The 13,010-nt window shown below is 35.9% G+C and overlaps 1 protein-coding gene across 9 annotated transcripts in view; it reads right to left on the bottom strand.

The window, feature by feature from the left end:
* Nucleotides 1–6,382: 6,382 nt before the first annotated feature.
* LOC309441198 (sodium channel protein type 3 subunit alpha) overlaps nt 6,383–13,010 on the bottom strand; it is a gene marked incomplete at both ends in the record, with an annotated part of 60,291 nt that continues 53,663 nt past the window's right edge. For 7 of the 9 annotated variants that reach the window (XM_082055696.1, XM_082055691.1, XM_082055693.1 and 4 more), the window contains 4 exons: nt 6,383–7,572; nt 8,877–9,147; nt 10,255–10,379; nt 12,069–12,210. In XM_082055696.1, coding sequence (XP_081911822.1) covers nt 6,383–7,572; nt 8,877–9,147; nt 10,255–10,379; nt 12,069–12,210 — 1,728 coding nt within the window. The remainder of the gene's footprint in view (nt 7,573–8,876; nt 9,148–10,254; nt 10,380–12,068; nt 12,211–13,010) is intronic. The other 2 variants (XM_082055692.1, XM_082055690.1) reach the window with 1 other exon arrangement.

Here is a 13,010-nt window from a genome sequence, read left to right as displayed (position 1 = left end):
TATATCAGAACTGAGCTTCCTGCAGAGTCGTAAAATTAGACCCATCACTGTCATCCCCCTGTAACAGCAACAAGAGAAAAAATGTGAAGAAGTGTAAATTTTTGTGGCTGTTAAACTCGGTCAATCCATTCCAGTTCTCTGGAAAAGAAACACATAATACAACCATTTAGAGTGTTTGTATGGCATAATTAAAAAAACTGTGCACGTTATCTTTGAGTATAGCTGTTATTATATGGCATGTTGTTAAATTGCTTCTTTTGGTTTGCTGGATTTGATATCACTGCATTAGATGAAGGGAGAAAACGGCATGACCCACTTTGATTTATGATGGCCGATTTCACTCATTAAGACTGTACTTTGCTTGTACTTTGCTGTAAGCACAGACCTGGGGCTATGCCTTCTGAAAGCAAACCCAGCATTTCTACATTAGGAGGCTGGTGGGGCAGTGTGATCAATGTACAGGCTATAAGCATTTTAGAATAAATAGTAAAAAAACATCTGATACTGAAATTCTCATGAGACGCTTATGGTTTTATAAAGACACCCAGGAATGCCATGTAAAGTCTGGTAAATGTTTTTTGTATTTTTATATGTGTTTCCTATAAGAACAAAGAATACCTTTTAGGGCTGATACCATTTTTCCCCTTACCCCTTAATGTAGGTTATAAAAAAAAAATATTAAATGGCTTTTATTATACAGGAAATGTACTTGAAGTGTAGAATGCTTGGGAACTGATGCCTGCTTTACTGCTATAAATTGTTCATGATATGTCTTTTCTTATACACATCAAACACAGCACTTGCTGCAGAGATGCATGTGATTTGTCTTCTCCCATGAGAGATGGTAATTGGCTTCAGTTTACTTAAGCTACTGCAGTACAATTTATTTTCTGAACTTAGCTGATGCTCATGTTGCAACATGTTTTCTTCTATGAGGGTGAAGCATTTAATTTGTAAAGTGGTGGAGAGTACGTGCTGCATTAAAAAGAAAAAGCACATCCCTGCTCTGTGGTGTTTAGTGGAAACAGATCACAGCACTCCACCATCCCCCTTTACTGTATCCTGTCTTGTTATTAAATTGTACATGAACTAATCATGATCTTTTAGTAAACATCCATTGTAACTCGCTCAGTAATTTGAACAAATGACTAATGAACTGTGGTTACTATTTGCTTTGTCTATTTATAATTAATTATTTCTGCGTTTTTTGGCCTCAGTCAGATAGTATTATTTCTCTTTTCTGTGTCTTATCTCTGTCTGTATAACCAAGCATTCTTCAAACAGGCAACCAATAGAAAATATTGAAAACTCACTTTAAGTATGAGGTCTTGTTCATTCAGTGATCTTTTTTCCTGCTCAGATTTCTTTATGGTTTTTCATATTTATCTGTCATTTAGGTGAGAAAATAAAGAGATGAAAATAAAAATCGCAAGAAATGGCACTTCATGAGAGTTAAGCTTTTCAACATAAAAATATTCATACAATTGTAACAATTCAAGTAGCAGTAATAATGATGTCACATGTAAGCCATATACTGGAGATGAGCCCTTTGAGTGAGGGCTTTTCTTGGTTTCATTAATTCCCATCATAATTTCACCTTAAAAATTATTGACTTTGGGTTGGTTTGTTTAGGTTTTTTGTTTTCAGTAAAGAACAGTATGCAATTTATAATGGACTAAGAAGTGCTGAGTACTCACAATTTCCTTTAATAGATTAATGAATTTCTCTGTAAATACATTTGACTACTGGGGATCTTAACTTGCCATAATGACAGCCCTGGTTATCATTATTGTGGCCAGTCTGCTCCTTCTTGGAGGAAATGGATTTTTTTTTTGCCACCACACACGGAGCTTTTCTCCTTTGGTAATATTACTTCAGTGCTGAATTAGCTTCAGTTAATTCTGCAAGCTCATTACTCTTTAATGACTGTGCATATGTTAGTAGTGCTGCATTAGCTCATGTGAGGCACTAGGACTTCTGGGAAAACTTGCTTGGGAACAGCATTAAGCTCTGCTGCCCTATGAATTAATTTGCAGTGTACTGAATATGTCTCCTTTCTGAGCATCCATGTGGAAATTTTTTAATCTAAAACCTCATTAAATAAAAGCAGCAAGTAATGAACTTAGAAGAGTGACCTAGCTCTACTGTCAGCATTACTAATACTCTGATTTTGGCGATAAGTGACAGATAAGAGGTTTAATACATAGTGGAAGGCACTTTTTCTGTGGTCGGACGCGTTGAAAATCTACCTGTCTATGGACATGGATCAGTATAGTCAATACAACGAGGATTTTAGTAGCTTCTAAGAAATCGTTTGCTGACTGGAAACTGGGGAGAAGGACTACAAGCACAACGTGTTAGGAATATAAACCTGTGCTTGTCTGGGGTAACCATCTCTACTGGCTGGCCTAATAACATGGAGGGAGTTCTTCCAACTGGCATTTCTGTTCAAATGTTCTGGAAGCACTGGAGAGGGGTGTGTAATGTCAGATTCAAATTATACAAACTCTATGGATTTCTCTGAAAAAAAAGGAATAGGTAGAAGGAAAGAGGAAGGTCACAGAAGCAGCAAAGGGCAATTAGGAGGACATACGTGCCCTCAGAGCAGTGAGCCTATTTCCAGTCCAGGTTAAACCAAGACCTTCAGCCATTCCTGCTGGTCCGGGCCAAAAGCATTGCCAATGTTTTCCGAAATACAGTGCTTGGTAATGAAGCTGGGTATAGTAATGTTACTTTTACAGAGCACTGTAAGAGACTCCAGATTCCTGAAAATGAATGATGAACTGTCATTCCTCATCAGAACACTTGCCAATCTGTTTGCAGAGCAGAAGTTCTGCAGATTTCAGGTGCTGTTTTGAACAGGCAGTATGAGCAGATATGAGTAAAATACAATTGTCAGAAGTTAAGTGAGGGACCAAAGAATCAGAATAGCTCCAAAAGTTTCTGGAAGTAAATTGAATCATTTATGAGGTTAGATAAGGTAGTCAGAGGAATGGTAGAATAAATAATGTACATAACTTTGACTTCAAAGGTTTACATACTGACACTAACACAATGTGATTAGAGGATTCTCTAGTTCAGGTCTGGAGGCCAGGTACTCGTAAGGCTGCCCAGACAAGTGTGGAAGGCCATGTCTCAAGCTTTAACCCCATATTCTAAGAGGGTCAGGGACCAGCTCCAGGAAGGAATTGTATGAGCAAGGTAGACAATTCTGTGTGCTCTTGTTAAGGCATTTTTTTCTGGTGTAGGTAAAGCCATTCCTGTAAGTAAATATGGCTTCCCTATATTGCATGCTGTACCAGCTCAGAGATTCTGCTGCCATGACTGCTGATGCTCATCACATTAGAGATTTTAATAGATTGTAGTGTTAGAATATTCCATCAGTTATGTCATGGCTATCCAAGCAATTTAATACTTGGCCAAAATATGGCTAATATGGCATGATATCCACACATGAAGAAAACACTGAAAACATGCCAGTGAGGAAACTCCAGGAATATTCTATTTACTACTAATTTTGAAATGAAATATTTTAAATTCAACAAGCCAACATTGTGTTTCAATGTACTATACCTTTCTGCCCTTGAACATCATGAAGACATTCATTATACGTCAAGCGTTACTGTGTAATGTATGGATGTTATGACTATGAACATTACTTAACAGAGCTGAATTTCAGTGCAATCTCTTTCTTGTGAGATCAAGTGAAATGCTATTTATTACTTTTGAGAATTACTGGAATAAAAGAATCACTGTATAATTATAAACAACTTCTATCTATTGGTGATGAGCCCTTTGGCTGAATGTTAGACAGGACCAAACAGAGGAACTTTGTTTGAGAGTTTGCGTATTTAAGACTTGTAAAGCGTGGGGAGCTTTGGTAGCAGCAATGTGGCAAACTAAAGTAATACCTTAGATACTGAGCTGTGCCTTTATCGTTTGGAAGGGCTTCAGGGTTGACAGAAAGACTGTAGGGGCAGAATGTGTAGGTGTCCTGTGTTTTCCACAGACAGTATGCTGGTGACAAAGAAGTAGGAAGCAATGGAGTGTGGTCAAAGTTCTCAGATTTTTTTTTAATCGCTTTACATTAAAAAAAGCTAAAGTGTGAAGAATAAGGTATTTCACTCTAGTGATAAAGAAAGCATTCTTTATTTGTACCAAGGCCAGTTTTTTTCTTGCTCTAACCAACAGAAGGACAGAGACAAAGAAAAAAAAATACAATAAAAAATGAAATCTTTATTTTTTGGCTCATTTATAATATTGTTTACATTGTTTATGATAATAACAATTTCTTGCATGCATTTCACCAACACATTACAAGTCAAAAGCATTTGTAAAAGAAAGATTCTACATTTAATGTTAGCTTGTGTATGAAACACACAGTGTGCTGATGTCTTTGATAATACAAATGTGCCATTTTGTTCTTGGGAAATGTTGTGGATCCTATTTGTACAAGTCTGGCGCAGTGTGAATCAAAAAGAATAAGAATAGGCTATGTAAACATACACTGCAAGATAGCAAGGACTTAATGAATAATGAGACTATCTTGGAACTTCTGATGCAAATGGTGCTAGAAATTCGCACATTCTCCTAATACTTTCCTTGCTATGTCCTGTTACCAGTTATAACTATTTGGAAACAAGCTGGGCTCCAGATTTACACATTTTACTTCACATTGAAATATATGCAAATATAATATTAAAACAAGATAGTCTACAAGCACTCACTTTTTTTTTTCTCTCATGGTGTGATGATGCCAGTTTGAAATTACTGTGGTTAGAAAGTAAGCCAAGTGAATGAGGAAAGAAATATAAGAAACAGTGATCTAAAGTTTAAAGACACTTTTCTTATATACAAAACTGTTGCCAAATGGTATTTCTTTACATCATTTATATATGCTAACCACATTTTCAACAGGTTAAACAGCTTGCAACATGGCCTGTACAGTCTGGTTCTATACCATATAGTAGCCACTTCAAATTTAAAATGCAAAACTAAAGAAGCTCATAAATAGCTGCAAACTATTGCTTAATGATTTGAAAGAATGAGGTCTGGTTGGACAATTTGATTCATTTCACCACTGACACGTGGCTTCCTGTAGTGGAGACTGTGGGCAGTGGAAGCAGCAAGATACAGCAGCAAAAGCAGTGACATGCACCAGTGATACTCTCCAAACTATCTATAATGACACAGAATACAACATGTCCTGTTGAGCTCTTGTGAATTACCCATACTGTGGTACATATCTGATGCAATTCAATGTGGCAAAGCCATTTATTTCTATGCTTAAATATGCACAACAGTATACCATCAATATTTACATGGAGAAGGGTATTTTATTGATTCATTTAATGTTGGCCGTAGTGAGAGAAGATGGTAACTAAAGAACCATCTAGGAAAAAGACTGAGCTGCTTAAAAAAAACCACAACAACAACAAAACAAAACAAAAAAAATCAAAAACAAACAAAAAAAAGAACTCTCAAGTATGTTTTAGTGAAGCTATTTTTTCCATTGCAGAAACCACATGATAATTTTTAAGCTGTGAACATTTTTTTAGAAACAAGTTGCTCATTTTTAGTGATTTGCATAAAAATAAGTCATTGCAGATTCCTGTAAATTAGTGTAGACTTTCCAGGCACATTAATCTGGATGCACATAGTCTGGATGCAGCCGTACAAGTAGTTAGAATGCCTCAAATTTAAGAGCAACACTGAAACATGGATGTTCTTAAAATCTTTAGCTTTGTGCAATGTCATATTTTTATTTAAGCTTGGTTGACAAGTGGAGCATGCCTATGCAAATCACTTCTATCTGTACATTATAGAGAATCTGAGAGTAGAACACCTGGTCCTCATACCTCTTTCCCCAACATAAAACCTATTACAAAAATAGTCACATATAATAGTAAACAACTTGTGAATTAAAAAATGGTAAATACACTAATACTGATTTTGTAAAAATATGACAGATGTAGCAGTTGCATTACAAACAGTGAAGAGAAGCACTGTTCTACATGTTTGGCAGTATGTGAAACACAAAACAGTATCGCTTTGCACACCTGTCACGCTCCATGTTCTCTGTGGAGCCACTTTTTCCCTCTTTCTTAGCAGTGTCAGCTGTAGTGAAAACAGTAACCTCCTGTCAAGTTTGGTACCCCGATTCACAGAGTCACAGTTTGATGATGAAGGTTCACTGTTTTCTTATAGGCACTGACCTTAAGTATATACATAACGTATATATATGCACGCACGCTCACACACACACACACACTTTATATATGTGTAAAAACTGTCAGTTTGGCATAAACCTCCTGCAGGAGTCCAGTTGATGCTTCATTCTCAAAGACTGTAAACAAGTCCCACAAGCAGAATTCTTAGATCTTTATTTTTTATTTTCCCTGACATCTTTACGTTTGTAGTTCTTTTCTGCTTTATCTTTTTCATATTTTTCTTTGTCTGGCTTTGTTACACTGTCATAAGAAGGTGGGGAAGTTGTAGAGGAACTCTCATCTGTTTTTTCTGGAGTGGAGTTCCCATTTAGTTTATCAATAATTATCTCTTCTATAACAGGTCCATCTCCTTTGTTTTTATTTCTGTTATACATATTAGACACCTTTTTGACTTTTTGTCTTAAAAGGTGACGTCTGAAAGCACGCTGAATAATGAGAGCAGATACTTCCTCCTGTTTTCGTTTTAATGTGGTTGTAATTGGTTCATAGGAAGCTTTTGAAGGATTGGATGCCATAAACCGATCTTCCATCTGTATTCTGAGGGCATCCATCTCCCCGCTTTCCCCCAAAACACGCTTTGTGAAAGCAAACAAGATGTCAAGGCAGTGAATTCTGTCACCGCTCACCATGGGCAAATCCATTGCAATAAGCTGGACTTTGTTGGGTTTTGCTATTAGAAGAGGAGGATCTAATGAAGCTGCAAAATCTGATAGCTTACTATATTCTATGAATTGTGTTGCATCAGGATCAAACTTCTCCCAGACTTCGTAGAACATCTCAAAGTCATCCTCGCTCAAGGGTTCAGCACTTTCTTCAGTAGCAACACTGAAGTTCTCCAGAATCACAGCAATGTACATGTTCACCACTACCAGAAATGAGATGATAATGTAGCTGACAAAGAAGAAAATCCCAACGGAAGGGTTGCCGCAGTCGCCTTTCACAGAGCTTCCCGGATGGTCTTTATGGGGGTCACAGTCTGGCTCCCCACTGTTAAGAATTGGGGCAAGCAAACCATCCCAGCCAGCAGATGTGGTGATTTGAAACAGGCAGATCATGCTGTTGCCAAACGTTTCAAAGTTGAACATGTCATCAATCCCAACTTCCCTTTTGACATAGGCAAAGTTGGACATGCCAAATATCGCATAGATAAACATGACCAGGAACAGCAGCAGACCAATGTTGAACAGAGCAGGAAGGGACATCATCAAAGCAAAAAGCAGAGTGCGGATTCCCTTAGCGCCTTTAATGAGACGCAGGATTCGACCGATTCTGGCAAGTCGGATGACTCTGAACAGTGTGGGGGACACAAAATATTTCTCAATCATCTCAGCTAAGAACATACCTAGAGAAAAAAAAAGAGATAATATATAAAAGATAATTTTAAATTTATTCTCTGATTACCTATAGAAATATTTATTTATTTCTATCTCCAAAACAATCAGTATAGGGAGTCAATGTTATAGCAAAACCTCATACAAGTTATTACTTTTTATTGAAAGCTGTTATAATAGCACCTTCCTTATGTTGAAATGCTATCTAGGAGAATGGAAATAAGTAAAAGAAAAATGACTGCTTGTGACAAGTTAGCTAGTGTCTGTCTAAGCTTTCAGTTATTCCTAAAGCAGCCTGGAAAGAGAAGTTTCTGTCTTAGATACAATTATTTCATAGAATCACAGAATACCAGGTCGGAAGGAACTTCAAGTTCTGCTCCAACCTTTCTTGGCAAAAGCATGCTCTAGACAACATGGCCCAGCACCATGTCTAGCTGAATCTTGAGAGTGCCCAATGTTGAGGAATCCACCATTTCCCTGGGGAGATTGTTCCAATGGCTGATCGTTCTCATCATGAAAAAATTCCATCTTGTGTCCAACTGGAATCCTTCCACGAGTAGCTTGTATCCATTCCCCTCGTCTTTTCCTTGTGACTCACTGTAAAAAGGGAGTCTCCATCTTCTTTGTAGCCACCCTTTAGATGCTGGAACATGGTGATTAGGTCTCCCCTGAGCCTTCTTTTCTCGAGGCTGAACAAACCCAGTTCTCTCAGTTCTTCAAGCTGAGTCTGTTACCACTGTCTTTTATGAAGAACTCTATTGGCTTAATTTGCATTAGTGATTTTTAATGTTTTTTGTTTTGTTTTGTTTTGTTTTTTTACCTGAGGATCTGCACTGTATCAGCACAGCCTCTCTCAGGTGCATCACTCTTTAAGTCTTAAAGTTTTGTCACACAACTAGTTTGCACCTTGGAGAGTCATTAGCTTTTAGCTGACAGAAATCTAAATATTCAGCAATAATTTATTTAGCAAAAGCAATTAAAAATCACATCCCCTTCACATACTTTTCAGTGTTAGTACTGAAAGCAAATTTGTGGTTACTTTGCATATACTACTAAACGTTCCTCTATATTTGTGCATGTTAATCTATTATGCCAAATATTTCCTTTACGTCTTTTGATGTGGAAGATGATAGTGACTCCAATGGAAGAGATATGCAACATTGCATATATTGTATGCTGTCACATATGAAGATCTGAATCAACATGTAAATCATATAGTAAACCAGAAAATTTCATATTCAGTATCATAACATTCTCAAAACAAATGTTCACTTTTCTTCCCACTAGTTCTTTCCTGAAAGGGAATTGCTCTTACCTACTATGGAGAGAATCACAACAACAAAATCAAAAATGTTCCAGCCTATAGTGAAGTAGTAATGGCGAAGTGAAATCAACTTCAGGACAAATTCTCCAGTGAAAAGGATAATGAACACAAGGTTAATCCGGGATAAAATTGTTTCCATTTCTTTACTCTGGTCATCTGTTTCTACCATCATTGTGACCATGTTAAGGCAGATGAGGATCATGATGCTGATGTCAAATACTTGTTTGGTTACAAAATCAAAGACCATGCCTTGGAATTTGTTCTGCAAAAACAAAGATGGAATATAGTTTATGCTTCTGAAAATATTTGTCTTTAAAAATGCCAAATAGGAAAGCAAGTCCTTGAAAGATTTAGGAGTGCAGAGCAAAACCTACTCACAATAAATCTGTTAGTATTCACCAAACCTATGTTGGTTTCTTTCTCACCCCGTTAGAGGGGATCAGGAACTGTACCACTATTGGCTGAAGGGGAACAATGCAATAATAATAGTAATGACATTAAAAATTTATATAATTGGTGTAAAAAAGGTGGTATAACTTGATACCTAGCAAGAGTACCAGCCAAACAGAAACTAATTTTCTTATCTTTATTCTAAGCTATTTTTAGAATACTAACCCCCAGAGATGTGTCTCTTTTCCTTAAACCAATTGTGCTTGGTGAGATTGTTGGACTGCTGAAGTTGCAGGTCTCGAACACACCATGACTGCAATATCCTAGTTTTCCCTTAGTACTTAGCTAAATGTTTATTGCCATATGTCTCTCCTAAGACAGACTATTTTTAACCACTTGGTGCATAAGGTGCAACAAGTATTTTATTTTTTCCAAACACTGTAGAAGTTCAGTAAATAACAGAGTAGTTTCTTATCTTAGAGAAAAATTTATCCTAGTTTATGCTTTAATCCCTAGGGCATTCTTTTATTCTGTAAGATTATCTGTGTCTGTCTTTCTCTTTCACATCAGGTGACCACTGCCCCCTTCTGTCTTCAGCAGCAAGGGCCAGTGCATCCCCATTTCCTACAAGTTCTCTGGGAGGAGAGAAACCAGAAAATGAAGTTTATCCATGAGCAACAAGAATCAATAAATTATCAACCAATCAACTGTACTTTTCTAGAACTTAGGCAGGGAATGATGAAATTTATCACATTAACCTTACTAAATCCTACAGTTCTTACTTCAGAGTGTATGTTTTCAAATGAAACATGAATGATCTAGTCTGCTGAATTTACAAAAGGGGAACAATTTCTACCTTTACAAGAAAACAAATGGAAAAATATTTTCTTTCCAGACATATAAACTTACCTTGTTGGCTAAACTCTTATTCCCAAATGAGTGTTTAATATTAGAGGTGTTAAAATCAAATAACTCTTACCACTGGCCTTGGTATAGGTTTCTGTGGCTTTTTGGATCCCAGTTTTTTCATTGCATTGTAATATTTCTTCTGTTCTTCTGTCATAAATATATCCTGACCTCCGAAGTAAAGAAATAATATCAAAACTAATTACTATCATGTCCACACATACAACATTTAACTGAAGTATGGCTCTCTGTAATGTAATATTACATTTATATTTGATTTATGTAACAAAAGTAATTTTTTTCAGGTATTTATAGTGTGGATGCTCATATGGATTCCTAACACACAAAAAAAAACCCTACCAGTGCCTCGCCAGGCTGACAGTTGAGTTTTTCCAGTGTCTTCATACTCACTTTGGCTGATCTGGCTGAAATGGTTCTTTCTGTACTGATGCTGTTTAGAATCTTGCTCATTAGCATGTGTTTGGTGTAGAGGAGCCTGACTGGTGCCTTACATGTCCTAAAGTCTAAATAGACTTTTAGGATTATGGCTGGCCAGGTCTTAAAGCGAAGTAACTTTGAGGCATAAGTTGTGTCAACAGAGAGCATTTGCGTCTAATCTGAGGTTTTTGATGACAGCAGAAAAAAAGTACCTTTGATATAAACTTAAGAAAAGTAATCCAAATAATGCCGTAGCAAATTATTAATTAAAACACCACTGGAACTGTGACTAACTCAGATTAGCCTTTGTTTGCAGATGCAAATGCGTCCAGTCAGATGTGTAACAGACTGACTGAATTTCAGTATAAAGTAAATTGTGCTTATTGATGAGTCTGAACTAAGTCAAATGGAAACACAATGTCAAAGTCACTGTCTGTTAAATTGGATTTCAAAGCTCAAAGCATGGTATAATTGATAGAAACTGAGGAAATAGCCCCAGATGTGTTTATGGCTCTCTTAAGAAGCTAAAGAATATTTTCATGGGGAAAAAATTTCTGTAGTTCACACTTCCACTATAGATTCTGTTTGGCACCGCTGGGCTTTTTTTTGGTGATGGGATAAAACCAAATCATATGATACTGCTTTTTCACAGCATGCAAAGATTTAGAATTATCCTGAGGTTCTAGTTCATTTTGGCAGTTGAAGGCTAAAAAGTGAAGGCTTCAAAATATTTTAGATGTGATTATTTGTATTTTTAGATTTTTAAAGTTATTTTAAATAAAACTATAGGTATTATCAATGTAATTATTTTAAACATACTTGGATGTCAAATGCAAACAGAAAAAATATCCTTCCTTTCATACCTTTGCTTTATTGTTTCTAATAGATTACAGATTGTGCCTAAGAAGCTCACCTAATTTCTCACCAAAAGTATTAGAAAAATAGTGGTCTTTTGTACACATTTTTACTTGTATCTATATGCCTGTTCATATGAGATCTATTTGACCTACTCTTAACCCACTGTTTAATCAGTTTGCAGAACTATTACCTACTATATGAACACTGTGTCATATTGTATCTTCATTAAGTGTCAAAATTAACTTATCTTAGTTCTTGAAAGTTAATTTAAAAAAGAAACTCTTCCATGGCAGATAATATTACATTTAACAAAAAGAATAATGCACATTTGCTTTTTGCATCCTCTTTTTAGCTCTTACACAATTTGAAAATTATTATGAACCTACACATGATTTGTTCCTCTTCTCTGGTCAAAATGCTGAAATGCAAAGGCTAAAATCACATCTACAGATTTAACACTGATTATGTTTAAAAAAAGGTATATTTATTCAAGGACTTGAAATAACTTTTGATTGTCATTAGCTTTACACAAATAAGTTAATCATTCATTATAGCTAATAATTTGTAGCACTCTGAAAACATTTAAAATACTTATCTTCTTTTTTTGTTGGTTGAAGTTGTCTATAATGACACCGATGAAAAGGTTCAAGGTGAAGAATGATCCAAATATGATAAAGATGACAAAATAAAGATACATATACAAGTTATCCTCATACTTAGGTTGATCTTCTACCTACAAAATATTATAAATATTATTACCCATGTGAGTATTAGATATAAAAACCACTGTATATAGTTTATGAATAGGCATGTGAAATGCTAGAAAAGTTATAGAGAAGTTAGAAAAGTGCAGCTAGAAAAGTTATAGAAAACTCAGCTAGAAAAGTTATAAAGTGCATGCAATTATTGAAAAGACCCATCATATGCATTCCAATCAATAACTGGAGAAACAGAAGCTGACAGAATTGTTACTCATATGAAGTTTTAAAGCAAATGTACACACTGATGTGTGAGTATGTACATATACATGAAGTTCCTTGTATAGAAGAAAGAAGCAATGTGGGACTGGAGGCAGTCATTAGTAATTAAAATTTTAACAGCACAAATCTAAATATTTTATATTTTGTTTGGTATATTTTCATGCAGAAGAATCAATTGATTTAACTATCACCTAAACCTCCCTGGAACTCTTGTGGTCTCACATGAGTGTTCTTTCATTCAGCTAAGAACAGATGCTTTCAATTAATTTCTAGTGAGTATATGTTTTATGAAATCCATTAAGTTGAGGCAAATATCTAAGGAGGACTTTGTTATTCTCTTGCTTCTTCCGGATTCCACATCTCAACACGTGCACCTCTGCTGCACAATGTGCTCAAGTATAGAAATGCTGAGGTTAATGAAACAGGATATATTACTCTGGGAGATGAATTTCACTGTGTGATGATGAATATCAATAATGTGGCTATAACTAAGGATGCTCTGTAGCCAATATAAAATTCTAATCCCTGGAAAACTTAACATAGGATCTTCAAC

The sequence above is a fragment of the Streptopelia decaocto genome, assembly GCF_964273445.1.
Source record: "Streptopelia decaocto genome assembly, chromosome: 6".
In the NCBI taxonomy this organism is placed as follows: domain Eukaryota; kingdom Metazoa; phylum Chordata; class Aves; order Columbiformes; family Columbidae; genus Streptopelia; species Streptopelia decaocto.
This window is presented reverse-complemented; position numbering and strand designations above follow the sequence as displayed.